Source organism: Balaenoptera acutorostrata, chromosome 4, assembly GCF_949987535.1.
Source record: "Balaenoptera acutorostrata chromosome 4, mBalAcu1.1, whole genome shotgun sequence".
Lineage (NCBI taxonomy): Eukaryota > Metazoa > Chordata > Mammalia > Artiodactyla > Balaenopteridae > Balaenoptera > Balaenoptera acutorostrata.
In genome coordinates this window covers 50,194,933-50,213,326 of record NC_080067.1, presented here as the reverse complement: position 1 = coordinate 50,213,326, position 18,394 = coordinate 50,194,933, and the positions used below count along the sequence as shown (strand labels likewise).

At 41.2% G+C, this 18,394-nt stretch overlaps 1 protein-coding gene across 1 annotated transcript; it reads left to right on the top strand.

Annotated features, from left to right (window-relative positions):
* The first annotated feature begins 9,964 nt into the window (after positions 1 to 9,964).
* On the top strand, positions 9,965 to 18,129 carry SLITRK3 (SLIT and NTRK like family member 3). The gene is made up of 2 exons (XM_007197555.3): positions 9,965 to 10,076; positions 14,673 to 18,129. Exon 2 carries the CDS (start codon positions 14,694 to 14,696, stop codon positions 17,631 to 17,633), a length of 2,940 nt encoding a protein of 979 aa, XP_007197617.3. The 5' UTR covers positions 9,965 to 10,076; positions 14,673 to 14,693; the 3' UTR covers positions 17,634 to 18,129.
* The last annotated feature ends 265 nt before the right edge of the window (positions 18,130 to 18,394 follow it).

Here is an 18,394-nt window from a genome sequence, read left to right as displayed (position 1 = left end):
ATGTACCAAATAATCAGACCATAATTTCTGTGAGTGTGTAAAGTCTCTGAAAATGCATGTGCTGATGGGATTAAAAAGAATGTTAACTCTTCATGTCTCTATATCCTCAACTCCTAGTACTGTGGAATATGAAAACATATTAGTTAACTGACTCCTACATGATATGACTTACATGCTGCACTATGGTTATTGTTGCATAGAACTTCTTAAAAGCCAAGACACTCAAATATACAGTTTAAGACTACAAGCAGAAAAATAGTGTTTGGAAATTTACAAATAATAAAGTAATAAGCACTGACCAAACAGAGCTATGCCCAACTTTTACCAAGTAAAATTTGATACATGAACATTTAAATGTAACAAAGAGATAAATTAGGGGATAAAATTTCCCACTGTAAATGTTTTGAACTTACAAAATCATTCTTTAAGTAAAAACTCCCCAGAATCTCAATAATGATTTTATTGAAAAATAAATTCACATGCATACACAGAAAAAAATGAGATATTAATGAGAGGAGTAGATGTGTGAATTTCATAGCCAAAGATATTTTGTCTATCCTCATCATAACCAAAAGCTAAAAATGATAGAAGTTGGATGCTGCATGCAAAAGAGATGATTACGTGGCTAGAGGAAGAAGAAAAGTATTATGATCATGTGCTGTCAAGGTCTAAAATTAGTCTTAAGACACTGAGACAAGAGAAAATATAGGAAAAGAGTAAGTCCCCAGATAGGAGTATACTAAGGAAGTAAATTATATCCATTTCCACAATTCAGCATGTAAAACTTAAAGAAAGCAAACAGATCCAAGTCAAAGTCACACAATGGAGTCTAAAAATGAAAACAACATGGGGAGTCTAAACATCTGTCTTTTACAACGAACTAGGAGGAAAGATCTGTGTTAGTGTTCTATTGTTACATAATAAATTACAGCACATTTATTATCTCGCAGTATCTTTGGGTCCACGGTCCAGGCATGACTTTGATGAGCCCGCTGCTCAGCGTCTGACAGGCTGCATCTAGGTATCAATTGGGCTGTATTCTTGTCTGGAGACTTGATTGGGGAAGAATGTGTTTCTAAATTCAATCGGGTTATTGGCAGAATTCATTTCCTTGACTTCTTCAAGGCCACCAGGAAAACATGTCTTCATTTACAGGGAGGCACCAGTCTCTCTTTTAAGGACTTTCACCTGATTAAGTCAGACTGACCCAGAATAAATCTCCCTTTCAATGAACTCAAAATCAACTATTGATAATTTGTGACTTTAATTACATCTGCAAAATATCTTTACCTTTTCCATTTTCAGTTGGGTAGAAGCAAGTCACAGGTTCCAGCCACACTAAAGAAGAGGGGATTATGCAAGGGTATTACACATTGCGGGGGGGGGGGTCATCTTAGGGTGTGTCGACAACAGGATCTGTGTAGAGACACATGAGATTTCTTGCTTATCATCCAAAAGCATAAGTGGAACAGCCTGGTGGGAATGAGACTACAGGTGCATTTTGCTACCTTTGGGATCAGGGCAGAGACACGGACATATTTATCATAGAAGTTTTGTAGATGCATGGTTAAATCTAATAAAAAATATAACAAAGGAAAACTAGAGAAGTCATTTGATCAGGAAAGGACATGGGGGTAGCAGGTAAAAGCACTGGACTGAGGAATGCTATCAGACTCATGAGCAGCACCTGGGACAGTGAAGAGCGTTGGTGCTCATGTGGCTGCAATGACTCTATGTAGTAGACGTATCTGTGTTTCCGGGCTGCCTGTCCTCAGCTCCTCATACCTGGTCATCCATACTCTGAAGTGGCTCAGCCTTATTAGACCAGGAGTATATGCCTGACCAAAAAAAGGAGACATCCAGGGACGGGCCAGAAACTTATGGTTTCTGTGGCCTCACTGGAAAAAAAAAAAAAAAAAAAAAAGCCTGTCCAATTAGATTTTCAGGAATTTGAACTAAAGTAAAAGAGAGAAGTTGCCAGTCGATGGAGAACACTGCTGCTGGAAGGCCATGTAGCAATTATGAGCTGTGTGTTAGCTGATGCAGAGAAAGCAGCTTAGCAGAAGGAAAAAAAATAAATAAAATGGTGCAGACTCAAAAAGAAGTAGAGATTAGAGAAACCATTCATTCCCTTAATTCTTCTAAGACATTCATATGGAGTTCCCATTATGTACTAGACACTGTTCCAGGTGCCGGGACTACCACAATGACTAAAACAAAGTCCCTGATCTCATGAAGCTTATTCTTGTAGTGGGAGATAAATGGTTAATATGTAGAAGCATATAAATTATATTTCATTATGTGAGAAAACTGTAGAAATAAAAATAAAGCAGGGAATGAAGTTTAAAAGTAATGGAGGGATTTCCACCTGGCGTAGTATGGTGAGGAACGCCTATTTGATCATGTGTCCTTGGGATGGAAACCTGAATGCAGTGCTGGTGCCAGCCATGTGATATTTGTGGAAAGCGGGTGTCGGGCAGAGCGCACGGCAGGTGCAAAAGCACTGAGATAAGTGTGTGCTTGGTGAGTCAAAGGAATAGCAAGAGGGGAAAATTGCCTGGAATAGTGGGAGCAAGAGAGTAGGCAACAGGATATGAAGGCAGATATGGCATGAGCGAGAAGATCGCACAGGGCTTGTGAACCTGCGTCAGGACGCTAGCTTTTACCTAGAGAGATGGGAAGCCACTAGAGGGTTACTATAGAAGATAACATCAGGCTTACATTTTTCAGAATCATTCTTTCTGTTGTACAGAACAGATGGGAAGTGAGGGAGGTGACAGGGAGGCCATTTGGACCCTGAAACGGACAAAGTGTGGCCTAATTTCCAATTATGTTTCCCATGAGGTCTGTATACTTGTTTCAGTCTTTGAATTTCCATGAGATAACACTGTATATCCTTTTTTTTTTTTTTTAAATCTCCCTTTTCTTAAACTACATTGTTAAATACTCTAAGGAATGTTAAAAGTATTCAAGACTTGGATGCTTTGAATTTTTATATATTTCAGCATAAGAGCTAAAAGGTATTAGTATTTTAAAAGCATGTTACCTTTTTATAAATGATAGAAAGTGCCTGCACAGGGGGAGGTAATGTCAGCCATTAAATTGTTGAACAAAGTTATTTTTCCAGGGCATTGGCTTAAGCCCATAGGAAAAGGTCAGTTCCTAAAAATTATCTGTCTGATCCTTTGTGACATGAGTGTTTCAAGGGTTTTTAACACTATGAATCTTACCATCTAATATCAATAAAAATGTATTTAGGATATATATCTGAATTTTAATATCTTATGGATAACGATTTTGTTTGTTATACTATAGAATGTTTGAAACTAGGTATGCCTCCCCCTTTAGAGATAAATTTAGAGACAAAACAATTCAAAGATTTTATAAGGAATCCATTAATTTCCAATTTTGCATCCTTCTAACTCACAGAAACACATACAAATATACATCATTTGTATATGTGTAGGCATATTTTGGCTACTTTTCACGGCATTTCAAATGAAATTTTACAAAATTAATCATAAAGTATTTTAAAATGGGAGGGAGGTAGGGCTGTTAGCAAACACTCTGTCACTGTGTTAATCACATGAGACATTTTACCACTACCCTTTCAATAAAATATTCAATTAAAACAAGAATAAGAAAATTTAGGTCAGATTATCCTTTGAAAATATTAAGGGTGCAACATTAAAATACATGCTTAAATATGCAAACATTTACCTTTTATTTATATTTTTGGTGAAGCTTTCTAGAGGGTATTTAATGATATTTTATAGAAGGGGTAAATTTATAGCATCATAGGTTCCACATTGTTTGATAATTTTGTCATCATGAAAAAAACAGTGAATGGTATCTTAGCTATGCCACCTATGCTTATCGAATTTTTTCTTCTTATTATTTAAAGCATTTGCTAAAAATAACATTTATAATAAACATTTTCCCACTCACCAAATTCTTAAAAACACAACCATCAGAAGAAATGAAATTCAGACCATTCACCTATGAAAGAAGAAAATCTTGCTGGATATGATGGGAGAAAATTGGCACCCATGGAATCACATATACTTTGAGATGTCCAAATGTGAGCACACACACACACACAACATCAATTTTAATAATCAAAAACAGAGTTACAGTTACAGGACTCACTGAACATTGATTAACAACAGAAATGTGAAGGGAGATTTAGATAGAACATAAAAGCTAAAAGAAGCTATATGGCTAAGTAACTCAGCAGAGTGATATAGGGGAGGCAGCCAAATTCAAAGAAACAATTTTCTGGGATTTAAGTCACTTTAGGAATTACTAACATTTATATATATTCAGTGTTTCATAACATTCTCATTTTATCCCTAAAATGCAAGGTCCTACGTAAGATTTCCATTATCTGTGATCTTGAGCACATGATCATATTAAGGCCTTTTATCTTGTCCCATAGTTGGTGGGGAAAACATTTTTCAGCAGGCTTATATTGAAATCAGCCTCGTTTATAAATATTCACTTCATATTCACATTCTCAAATAGATTTCAAAAATTCACAGACCAGGGGAAATTTGATTTGACTTATAAACATCTACATGTATTGTTTAGGCTCTCTGGCTTCTTTAGCTGATGCCAATACTATCCCTCTATGATGCTGTAGTTGATTTTAAATTAGTAGACCGAGGACACATATAGAACTTCAAATGTGGTCCCATGGAGATTTCCACGAAAATTAGTTTAAATATTTTGAACATTTCAGAAATAACTACTAACATCTAACATCTTGTCCCTTTAGTAGTTATCACAAATTCTATAGTTTCATGGCTTCAATTATCACATCAATTTAACTGACCCTTTCTCTAGCTCTAACTCATCTCTTGAAGATTGGTTTTGCATTTTTACCTGCCAGGTGAGTTTTTCTGAATAAATATAAACCTAACTCAAATAAGTAGGAAGTTTATTACCTTAGATTTTTAAACAAATCCTCAAGGGGTAACTAATACAAATTAATGGGAAGTAGAAGAAAATGTTTTCTTTTCAGTTTGCTTAAACATTTTTCTATTGATTAGATTTGTCCAAAAATAAAATGGGTTGCTCTGAAATGTACTATGATCCACATCATAGGCAATATTAAAGCATAGTCTAGATAACAACCTGGCAAGGGATAGTGAAGTAGGAATTTTAATATCACATAATCGGTGAGACAAGATAAACTTTCAAGTCCTGCTTAATTCTGAGATTCTATAATGCTATAAAATTATTCTTATACTCTTCTCTCATCATATATTTTTTTAAAAAACTTCCTTCACTGCTAAAACTTACATGAGTTACCTCTTTCCATCACATATAACACATTGTTAATTTCCTGATGTATTATTCAACAGTTTAATTCATTTCAACAAATATATTTGATTAATTTCCCCTTAATTTGGTCTCTTAAGGATTTTTTTTGTCTCTCAGAAGTTTTAATCTTAATACTTACAATCTGTTAACTCCAAATACATTTAGAAAATCTCTTATAAAAGAAACAACAGCTTTCTATGCTTAATCCAGACTACATATAAAAATCTGGAAGTTTGTTCATATTGAAAGATTAACTCTGGGAGTCCTAAAATAGTTTACATTTGAGATTAGAAGATGTGTTTACTTCAAAAATAAACTGAGATTTCATTTAGTGGATGCCTATGAAATGTTTCTAAATCTTTAGTGAAACAGTATAGAAAAGATCAATGTCTAGTTGAATATCTTGGAACTACTCCATATTTATAACTTGTTAGTTATAATGATAATGCAGCTAACATTACAAATCTATGTTGATTCACTAAATTTTACAAGATGCTTTTGAAAAAAGTTACCAATGCTTTGGAACTTTTTCTACATGGTATAAAATGTTTCAAACATGTTTTTTCTATGGAGGTTTAGGAAGATCTATACAAATAAACATTTATGTAAGTACGTAATCCTCAGTATCAATTGTTCAATCCTATGAATTCTTACAATAAACACCAACAAGCTCAATAGAACAAAACTAAAAACATTTAATGTTTTCTCATACTTTTATTTGCCTATTTTTTTTTTCTGCAGGCTGAATTCCCATTTAAAAATTATGTGTCCGAGTAACTATATTTTCAATTGTTTCAACAGAGGTATAAAAAGTTGATGGAATGAGGATACAATTAGCTTTTTGATAATTATCAAATATGTAGTTTGTTGGCCTGAAAATTATTTGGAATGCACAAAGAAAAGAAAAAAAAAAGAGGCAGGCTTCATGATGCTTGTGCAATTGTTAAAAACAAATGAATACGATATAAAGATGACTTAGATATGCCGTATATAAACATAAATTGCTGCGGTTTGAAACTTTCTTGGATGGTTGCTCCATTATACAACAAACTCACTAGCACTACTTCAATTAGTGTTAAATCCTTCAAAACATGTACTTATTTCATTTAAATCAGAGTGAGTAAAACATATGCTAGACAAGAGAAATATGCCTACTTTATTCATTTTAATACCCTTATCCTTCTCTGGAAAATGTCACAGTAGTAAAAAGGAAGCTGTGAAGTACAGTAAAGTCTTTGTAACCAAAAATATATGTCAATCAGCAATGTAAACATTTAATTTTTATTGAACTGACAATTACATTTTGTATGTTATATCTATATTTTCCTTTTATCCATTATGCATTATTAATAAAGAACAGTTTTTTTCACAAGAGTTCTTCCTTTTTACTATGTAAATTTATGTGTGATTAAAATAAAACTATGGACATATAAATGCCTTCACAGAATGCATTACAAAATCACAACATAGAATTGCTCCAAGGCCCATCACAATCACTTACCCTACAACATTTTTCTCTGGCCTGAAATATTTGTGTTGGAAGTACTCTTAACACTGACAACCCATCCTAACTATTCAACCTTCTGTAGCTCCCCAGTACCATCAAGCCATAACAACATCTGCTCAGAATAAATATATTAACATATCCAGAGTTCTCTCATCAACAAATAACATTGAACATCAAATAAAATGAAAAAAGTTCCAAAAGTTAAAGAGATTCAGCTATTTTAGGAATGAGGTTGCCTGATGTCTTTCAGGGTTACTCTAATATCCTTCAGCCCTGAAGCTCAGGGCTGTGTGTGTGATTTCACACCTGCCCACATAGAATATGGTGTACTCAGGAGTGTTGCTCCTCAAATTGAGCAACCACCTGAAAAGGCCAGAAACATGTCTTTGACTCATCAGCTTACTGATGTAGCTTGGTTTCTCCTAAATCAGACTGATTTGTTATAGGGATGGATCTTTTTTGCAACCTTTCCTGGATATAGCTCTTTAAAAGTGAATGTGAAGACCTAATGGGTGAAAAACCTGAGACAAATGTTCTTTTCATATCCATGTTTTCACATATGTAAAATTCATATGGAAGCATTTATTATCCAAGAAAATACTGAGGAAAGTATTTGGAATTCATGCCAGTAGATGTGCAAAGCTATATTTAAAGGAATAGGTTTTGATATCATGGTACTTTTATCACTTCCTTGGTTCCTGTAGATATCTTGTTAATCTAAGTAGTTTTACAGGAAACTGAGTATTTTGGAGAACAAATTGAAACATTGCAAGTATGTTATTTTTAAAAAGCAATATAAACTCACACTTCATGCATAACAGATACAGTTGCTATACTAAATTTGGCATATATGTGTGTATATATATATATATATATATATATATATATATTATATATATATATATTCCAAAAAATTCCACAGGCCTCTAGTTTTCACTATAACTAGCTCCATACCTGTCTCTCTTTCAATGAAGGTAATATGGACACCAGACTTGTTGTATTATACGTATACAATAAAGAGTAACAATGCTATAACACAGTATATAGAATCCATTAAATAAAGGCTAAAATCATATCTCTAGGCCTGCTTCTCAGAGATTTTCATATATAAAAGTAATGTCTCTTTGCAGGGGTTGAGTTAGAGTTCCTTTGAAAGCTTCTGAAAATAGGGTGAGTTCATTTTACATCTACAATTATAATAGTCACACAACTTCCCTTGCCTTGGACAATTTATTGCATTCACTTCAGGAGGGAATGGTAAGAGATAGAGATGATTCCCCAGACCACCTCCTATTCAGTTTGGGAGCTAGGGGAAGACTGCCTTCTCTCCAACACCAGTCTCTGATGAACGGGATCTATTAAAAAGAACTGCGTTGGTTTACACTGCAGATTGAATGGAGCACTAAGTGACTGCGTTAGTATTCTGCGGTGGGGGTAATGTTCGCCTCCAGTTGGTATATAATGTTGCAATAATACTTTCACACAGGTGCAACAATTGTTCAAGTGTCCTTATTTAAGTTGTCACTACTACCCAGCATATCTCCATCAAATGCCCCCACCTCCCTTCACCCCACAGTTTTTTCCTCCCTCTTAGCAGGTGTAAACAGATGAGGAAATACGTGTATTTTCAAACTGTCACCTATGTATCATGAAGGTGGGAGGCTACTGCAAATAACTTGGAAACTGCTTCTAGGAGGCGTTTAGCGATACCGCCCACCGATACAGGTCAGATGCTATTAATTGGATGACCCCCAACCCCTCAGGCCTGGGCTGTAATTTGCCAAACAGCCATCTCTCATTTGCAAATAAAAGTTAAAATCAATCCACAGATACAGAATGCTGACTTCCTGTCACTCAAATTTACGGGGGTTTTCTATGTAGAGCTGGCAGATTGTGACCAAGAGAGACAGAGACAGAGAGAGAGAAAGAGAGAGAGAGAAGGAGAGGGAGAGGGAGAGAGAGGAGGAATATCACTTGCTTCCTAAGCAGGGATTTGCCTGCGATGCGCGGCGAGAGGACTGCGGCGGCTGATTTACACAGTTGGAGCGGAGGAGGAGCCGGGGGGTGCTGGGGGGACAAGCTGGCTGAGGCTCAGGCGATGGGCTGATCTGGGGCTCCCGAGCACCGCTCCCTCTCTGCGCGATTTAGGGACGGCTGATGGATTTGCATTCGGGTTCCAGCCAGGCGTTTGGTATATTGCCTCCTAACACCCGACCTGGCGCTCCCAGTTTGGGTGCAGACGTTGGTAAGTAACGTGTAATCCGATTTTAGTTATTTCCTAGGCCATTAAAGTGGCACTTTTAAAGCAGGTCAGTCTTAAACGATGCCGCTGCCGAGAGCGTCTCCTTCGCCTGAAACGTTCCGCGGTCTCCTCCCCGCTCCCCCCCCCGCCCCCCGCTCCAGAAGTGAGGGTGCTTGAATGGTGAGCTGTCAGGGGGCTCACTCTCTGCCAACCGGATCGCTTCACCTTGGTGCTTTGCCCGAGATCCCCCAAATTCAAGTCGAATTTGGTGTGTACAGCCGTACTGTTGTATTCGCATCTCGTCTCTGCTTTTCTCTCCTCCCCCCACCGCCACCACCTTCGCTGTCTGGCCAATGCTGGGATCTGGGAGCCGGTCACCCCCTTCCAGCCTCCTTCCCACTCCTCCCCACCCTCTTCTCTCATCTACACAGCACCCAGCCCCACTCCCACCTACTCAAAGGGTCAAGAGCAAAGACACCCGGAGAAGGCAAGGTCTAGTCCCAGCTCTTCCTAAGGAAGGAGGCCTCGCGAAGGGATTGCGCTGTGAGTGACAACCTTTCAGGAAGCGAGAGAAAAAAACAACAACAACAACAAAAATCCAGAGACCGAGCCAGGGCTCTCGGGGACCGCGAAGCTCGCCACTGAATCGAGAGCACCGAGATCTGAAAACAAAGAGCCCAGTCCTGGGACACTCACTGCCTGCCATCGAGGGTATGTAGAGCTGCGGTCGGGAGCTGCCTGTCACTGGCACTGCCGCGCTAGGTGTGCGCCCGGCTTTCGCATTGGTATGCAGCGACCATTTCCCTGCAAGTCGCAAAGGTGGAAGCACTTAAAAGGATTACAAGCGTGATTTGGTGGCCTTTCTGAAAGTTGGTGCCTGAGGAGGAGAAACTGCAGGCTACTGCATGATGGATACAATTCAGCCTCCCAGAGAGTTTGCACCTCTCGCTGGGAAGCCCCTCGGAGTAAACCTCGGAGATCGAGAGCCCTCTGCACGTATAGGTACTCACCGCCATCCTTTCCTACTTTGCCTAATTGAAACCAGTATTCTCGCGTGTAAGGATGTTCTTTGTAGAGCATATAGTTTGGCCGCGGTGGCTTCTATAAGCTCACAGGTGCTAGAGGGTTGTATTTTTGAACTGGATATTTAGCTGTAAGGACGATGATAGAAAGAGTGGTACTGGAGACTAACATACCCTCGGACCCCTTTTCTTGGGGGAGTAAATCGTTAAGTAACTCCAATAAATAGGCCAGGTGGTGGAGCGAAGCCCCTCCCCCAGCGGATCGCTCGTGTTGTAAAGGATAGAAGGAAAATGGCTTGAGCTTTTAATCATTTTCCATTTCTAAACAGACCCATTGTGCGTTTCGCCCGGCGATAGATTAGAAAAGGACCTCTGGAAGGCTCAGGGCTTTTCAGAAAATGAATGATGCAGCATTTTAATTATTTGTTCTAGGGAAGATCATTTTGCTTCCATATTGGAATACTTAATCTTAGATATGGAGAGATTAGTGGGCTCGGAGATCCAGCAAAGCGGAGGGGGAGGTGGGAGGGGGTACAATGGGGAGAAAGGGCTTCTTGTCCTCCCTGTGGACAAACAAATGATGCCCAGGCGCTCGCAGCAGAAAGCGGTCGAAATCCGGGCTCCAGAGCCCTTCATCCCCTAACTTTTAGAGCTCTTCCTATAGCTTAGACACCCTACATTGAGAAAAAGGAAAGGAAAATGGTGAAATAGCCTTTTGGACATGTCCCAGATCAAGAACTTAGGGGGTTGTAGTTCACAGAGAACAGAGAATGATTGCCAAGGGGGCCATTTACTGTCACTGGCAAGCCTCCCAGTTACCCATCGATTCCATCGCATCTTGGGTTCCGATAAGATCCCTGAAACAGTCACCGTCTCTGCACGTTGGGTACAGAAGGTGGTGTGTGGGGGCCGGTGGGGGGGGGCAGATGGTGAAGGAGAAGGGACTGCTCTCGTTCTGAGCTCAGACTGTTAGTGTTGGTCTGCTTCTCGGTTGAGACCCGGAGAAATAGGGTGGGTCTGGAATGTTAAGGGTGTGGAACGTTAGAGAATCCTGCCGGCCTGCTTACTTAGTCTCTGACAGCTACTGTGAAGTGGCAGACACAGGTGCGATCATTTCTAATGCAAAATACCATGCGAATATCCGATGACTGACTCTTAAGTAACGTTTTGTTGAGTTAGGTGATTTATATATATTTAGAATGGTAAGAAATTGGTACATAAGTTGGGTTTTGTAAAAAGCGCTTTAAGAAACAATCAGCTCTATGGTCTAACTTTGAGCCCTTGGGCAAGTGAGTCCATTCTTTAGCGAACAGAAAGTACATCCCTTCCCCATGAGTTGGTGACAGGATTGGCGTGTGTTGCGGGGCTGGGGGGCGACATTGTGGAGGCACAGTTCCCGCTGACGAGACTCCTTTGCTGCACACTTGCCTCTCTCCAGCTTCTCTACTAAGGTGCATTTCCTCCCAGCAGGTAGGACTGTAGAACCATCAGGTGAGCCTTTTAAAACTCCTCTTAAAGGATTCTTGTGAGCTCTGGTCTGGTGGCTCCTCTTCACTGAAACGTCTTCCCTCAATCATCCCCACCCTCAGGACTCTCTACCATCCCCTTGCCGAAAATATCACGGAGAAATATTTGGGGAGGGGGCGGGGCGGTGGTAGGAAAGAAAAGAAAGAATCTAAACCCTGAAATGCTGCCCCCTATCCCCGCGAGGTCTTTCCTGGTGTAAGAAGTGAAATGTGTCATTGTTACCCAAGTGGTCTGCGTATCCTTCCAGAGCATTGGTTTGTCTCTGGTTTTAAAGAGGTGGCAGCAAACACATAGCTGTTGAATCCAGGGGAAATCGAAGGCTTTGAGCTGCAGCACAACAAAAGGATTCCTGGTGCAAAGAGATCGAAGCAAAATGCAGGAGAAACTCGGTCCAAGTCGCTCAGGCTGCCTGAGCTCATACTCAGGACACTCAAGCAGAATCAGCTAGATTCAGGTCTTCTGCTCTGGAGACCTGAATTTCCCTTTATCCCAGTCTTTGGAGGGAAGTGAGTGCTGTGAAAAGGATAATTCCGAAGGACAGTCTTACTTTTCAAACTGTCTACACTAGAGAGTGGAGATTTTGGGAACTAGAGGAGCAAACTAGTCAGGCAATGGTTTCCTTTAGAGTTAAAATAAATTAAAAAATAAAAATTAAAAAATGCCTACACCCCTCCCCCAATCCCAACCAAAGGAACGTTTCCCCTTGGTTGATCTCTTCTTCCTTCTTGTTTTATTCTGACAATTTGTCATCTTGACCCCTTCACTTCTTTTCTCTCCCCTTAAACACACACACACACACGCACACACACACACACTCACACAAACTGTATAGTCACGGCTTCCTAGTGCTCGCGCCCGACCCCATGCTAAGCGCGTTCCCCGTCTTGGAGCTCATTTTGGTGACGTGGAAAGCCGGATCCAGGGTTACAGCACATATTAAAAAAAAAAAAAAAAAAAAAAAAAAAAATCCAACGCAAGAGAAGTCCGAGATTCTGCACCGTGATTGAGCCTGCCTTCCTCCCGCCCTCCTTCCAAGGATGCCCAATGATGTGCTGCCGGTACCCAGGAAGAGAAGCTACGGCGGTGGCAGCAGCAGCGGCGGCAGCGAAGCTGGAAGCCTGCAGCAGCCCCTTCTCCCTCCTCTATTGAGTGTTCCAAGCGGCAGTTCTGCATTCTGAAGAAACCCATTGAAAGGCCCATTGCATTCCCAGCACGTCTTAAGCTTGCTGCCTTTTATTTTTTTCCCTTGGTCTCCCCCCCCAACCCCCCAACCCCCTTGCCTTCAGCTTCAGCAAAAGGAAGGAAGGGAGAGGGAGAGAGAGAATCCTTAAACTCAAGCTTTTTCTTTTTTTTCCTCCCCCGATGTTCAATGCTAAAAAAAAAAAAAAAAAAAATCTCCTGCAAAATAGGTAAGTCAAAGACATCTGGAGCCTTTCTTTTCTAAATCTCAAGGACCTCAAAAACAAGAAAAAGCATTTTTAAAAAAGAATGGTGAAAAGGAAATAACTTAAGTAGATTTTAATATTTTAAAAGGGATACAGGGAAGACTAACTGATACTGCAATGTAGCCTCATCTGCCTTCTCTCTTTTTTCATTTAATTGTTTCCAAAAATTGAGTATTGCATGCCTGAGGCAAATTTCTCTTTGCTTTCTTATGGGTTCTCCTTTCCTTACAGCTGTGTACATCATATGCAAGTTGAGTGCGGAGATTTATTCTTTTCACTCTCTCTGTAAATTATACCATTGTGTTTTAAGTTAGAGGGTTGACAAAATATTTCCTTAATGGATGCATCTGTGTGGAAAGAAAATATATGCTAAAATCCGTTTATTTTTATTGATTAAAAACAATTCGATTTTGACTGGTATTTCAGTGACTCAGAAAAGGCAATCTAATAAAACTGCATTATTATAATTTATTTATGTACATATTTTCATATACTGATGATATTAGGCAAGTAAAGAGAGCCAAAGAGGAAGGCTCTATATTATTAGAATAGTGCACTGTATTTGTTTCTTCTGATGGGAAAAGAACGATGTCTTTCTTTGAAATGTATTTCATGTGATAGATCATCTATCAGCAGGTTAAGAATCCAGGTTTCCACTCTTTCTTGCCTTTAACTACCCAAATCTCCTCTAGCCAACCACCTGCCATTCCATCTTTTTGCAGGGTTCCTCAGTTGATCTCAAAGGCACAGATATACATTCCAAACTAAGCTCTGAAAGTGTTTTAATACAGACACTCCCAGGCTCAGCATCCTTTAGCTGTCACTATCTTTAGCTCTGACAATTGCATGGGCTTGTTCTTTAGAAAGGCTAATCACTCCTAAAGGATTTAAACGGCCAAAATGATACACATATGTAGAAATCATTTAATTAAAGGAGATGTTAATGATCTGCTTGGGCAAAAGGGGTTGGGGTATAGTGTGTTACTGAGCATGCACTATAATTAAGCATATTGTGCTCATTTCTTAAGAGAAATCTTAGGTTTTCCTGAGATACCAATCATCTTATACATCTCAACATCTGATACTGGTCAATGGGCTCATAATTTATCATACTTTTTAATAGCTTTGGGGTACGCCATGTCTTTTTATGAATAGAAACCCATAGTTTAAAGAACACTTTCTTCCATCAGAGTTTCAATCAGATCCATAATAGGCACCTCTGATATCAATATGATTTTTAACAGGCAAACAGGTGTAATGGCCAATGATTGCCATTATTACTGAATCTGCCTACCCCTAAAAGGAATCACTGTATGCAGTTTCCTTGCTTGCTCTAAGAAGCAATGAAGGCTGCTTTTGATTTCATGATATGCCCTTTACCAAATATGGCTTGATTCAGGAAAATGTCATCACATGGTACAATATTTCAGTCTCCTAATTTTAAGATATAGGACATATTAAGCATGTTGATAGGTTATTTTGAGTGTCAGTTCAACAATTACTAAAGTTTCTATATCACTCTTAAAAAGCCCCACATGTATGAGACAATTAGAATAGAGCATATGACTAAAAACTAAAAATCTGCATCTTTATTTCTGTTGCAGTTTTGTAATCAACCGCGAACGATGAAACCTTCTATAGCTGAGCTGCTTCACAGAGGGAGAATGCTGTGGATAATTCTTCTAAGCACAATTGCTTTAGGATGGACTACCCCGATTCCCCTGATAGAGGACTCAGAGGAAATAGATGAGCCCTGTTTTGATCCATGCTACTGTGAAGTGAAAGAAAGCCTCTTTCATATACATTGTGACAGCAAAGGATTTACAAATATTAGTCAGATTGCTGAGTTCTGGTCAAGACCTTTTAAACTATATCTGCAGAGGAATTCAATGAGGAAATTGTACACCAACAGTTTTCTTCATTTGAATAATGCTGTGTCCATTAACCTCGGGAACAATGCATTGCAGGACATTCAAACGGGAGCTTTCAATGGTCTTAAGATTTTAAAGAGGCTATATCTACATGAGAACAAACTAGACATCTTCAGAAATGACACCTTCCTTGGCTTGGAAAGTCTGGAATATCTGCAGGCAGATTACAATGTCATTAAACGTATTGAGAGTGGGGCATTTCGGAACCTAAGTAAACTGAGAGTTCTGATTTTAAATGATAATCTCATCCCCATGCTTCCAACCAATTTATTTAAGGCTGTCTCCTTAACCCACTTGGACCTACGTGGAAACAGGTTAAAAGTTCTTTTTTACCGAGGAATGCTAGATCACATTGGCAGAAGCCTGATGGAGCTCCAGCTGGAAGAAAATCCCTGGAACTGTACATGTGAAATTGTGCAATTGAAGAGTTGGCTGGAACGCATTCCTTACACTGCCCTGGTGGGAGACATCACCTGCGAGACTCCTTTCCATTTCCATGGAAAGGACCTGCGAGAAATCAGGAAGACAGAACTCTGTCCCTTGCTGTCTGACTCTGAGGTGGAGGCTAGTTTGGGGATTCCCCACTTGTCATCAAGCAAGGAGAATGCATGGCCAACTAAGCCTTCCTCAATGCTGTCCTCTGTCCATTTTACTGCTTCTTCTGTTGAATACAAGTCCTCAAATAAACAGCCCAAACCCACCAAACAGCCTCGAACACCAAGGCCACCCTCCACATCCCAAGCTTTATACCCTGGTCCAAACCAACCTCCCATTGCTCCTTACCAGACCAGACCACCCATCCCCATTATATGCCCTACTGGGTGTACCTGTAATTTGCACATCAATGACCTTGGCTTGACTGTCAACTGCAAAGAGCGAGGATTTAATAACATTTCTGAACTTCTTCCAAGGCCACTGAATGCTAAGAAACTGTATCTGAGTAGCAATCTGATTCAGAAAATATACCGTTCTGATTTTTGGAATTTCTCTTCCTTGGATCTCTTACACCTAGGGAATAATCGTATTTCTTACGTCCAGGATGGGGCCTTCATCAACCTGCCTAACCTAAAGAGCCTCTTCCTCAATGGCAACGATATCGAGAAGCTGACACCAGGCATGTTCCGAGGCCTACAGAGTCTGCACTACTTGTATTTTGAGTTCAATGTCATCCGGGAAATCCAGCCTGCGGCCTTCAGCCTCATGCCCAACTTGAAGCTGCTATTCCTCAACAATAACTTGCTGAGAACCCTGCCAACAGATGCCTTTGCAGGCACATCTCTGGCTCGGCTCAACCTGAGGAAGAACTACTTCCTCCACCTTCCTGTGGCTGGTGTCCTGGAACACTTGAACGCCATTGTCCAGATAGACCTCAATGAGAATCCTTGGGACTGTACCTGCGACCTGGTTCCCTTCAAACAGTGGATCGAAACCATCAGCTCAGTCAGCGTGGTGGGTGACGTCCTGTGCAGGAGCCCTGAGAACCTCACCCACCGTGACGTGCGCACTCTCGAGCTGGAAGTTCTCTGCCCAGAGATGCTGCACATCGCACCAGCTGGAGCGTCCCCAGCTCAGCCTGGAGACTCTCCCCTTGCTCGGGGGCCGACGAGTGCATCACCTTATGAATTCTCAACCCCTGGGGGTCCTGTGCCACTTTCTGTGCTGATTCTCAGCCTGCTGGTTCTGTTTTTTTCAGCAGTCTTCGTGGCTGCAGGCCTCTTTGCCTATGTCCTCCGACGGCGCCGGAAGAAGCTGCCCTTTAGAAGCAAGCGGCAGGAGGGCGTGGACCTCACTGGCATCCAGATGCAATGCCACCGGCTTTTTGAGGATGGTGGAGGTGGTGGAGGTGGAAGTGGAGGTGGGGGCCGACCGGCTATGTCTTCCCCAGAGAAGGCCCCTGCTGTGGGTCATGTATACGAGTACATACCCCACCCTGTTACTCAGATGTGCAATAACCCCATCTACAAGCCTCGTGAGGAGGAGGAGGCGGCCATTTCGTCAGTCCAGGAGACAGGGCGTGCAGAACGCGGGGCTCCTGGGACACAATCCCCAGGAATCGGGGAGGGTCTCCTAGGAAGTGAGCAGTTTGCTGAGACACCCAAGGAGAACCACAGCAACTACCGGACATTGCTAGAGAAAGAAAAGGAGTGGGCCCTGGCAGTGTCCAGCTCCCAGCTCAACACCATAGTGACCATGAATCATCGTCACCCTCACCCTCACCACCCAGCCGCCGGTGGGGCGTCAGGGGTAGTTGCGGGAACTGGGGGAGACTTGGCTGGGTTCCGCCACCATGAGAAGAATGGTGGGGTGCTGCTGTTTCCCCCCGGGGGAGGCTGTGGTGGTGGCAGTACGCTACTAGACCGAGAGAGGCCGCCACCGGCCCCCTGCACGGTGGGCTTTGTGGACTGTCTCTACGGCACAGTGCCCAAATTAAAGGAGCTGCATGTCCACCCTCCTGGCATGCAATACCCAGACTTACAGCAGGACGCCAGGCTCAAAGAAACCCTTCTCTTCTCGGCTGGAAAGGGCTTCACAGACCACCAAACCCAAAAAAGTGATTACCTCGAGTTAAGGGCCAAACTTCAAACCAAGCCGGATTACCTCGAAGTCCTGGAGAAGACAACATATAGGTTCTAACAGAAAAAGAAAATTAAATTAGTGCTTTGTTTTCAAAAGAAAAGAAAAAGAAAAAAAATAGCCCTTGCTCCCTTTATACTTGTCCCAATAACTCCATTCTCACAAACTTCCCTGCCCTGAACAGAACTGAAACCGCATGATAACTAGAAAATACAGATGTATGCTCTCCCCACTCAGATGTGATTCGGAGGAAGGGCCATACTCAGATCATTAATCAATGAAGTGCCTTCGCAGACTTTTGCCAGCAAATGTTATTATTTTTTTATACTGAAACTTGAGACTTTGACTGTGCCATGTATAAGGTATATTAGGATCGTTGTATTGATCCTAATTAAGTAAAATTCAATGTGTCTTTTTCTTTTCAGTAACTTTTGTTTTTAGTTGTAGTTTTGTTTTGACAGGGAGGGGGGAAAACAAATTGACATTTGTGGCTTTCGTTCCTCTTGCCCTCATGGCACAGATTCTGTACATGTATTAATAAGGCAGTTTGCTGCATGCCTGGAAACTGCAAGGCGGGGAGGGAGGGGGCGGGTCTTGCTCGAACGTTCTCACCCACTCGTTTTTCTCTTACACACATACCCACACGCAAATCACAAATCTCTGCACATAGGTCCCTACACCCGCAGCCTCCTCCTTCTGGTGTAGGTACACACACACACACACGCACACACACACACACACACACACAAACACACCCCCCACTCCCGTTCAACCCAATCTAATTAGTTCGGGTTCGATCCATTCCTCTCCTCTCCGTAGCT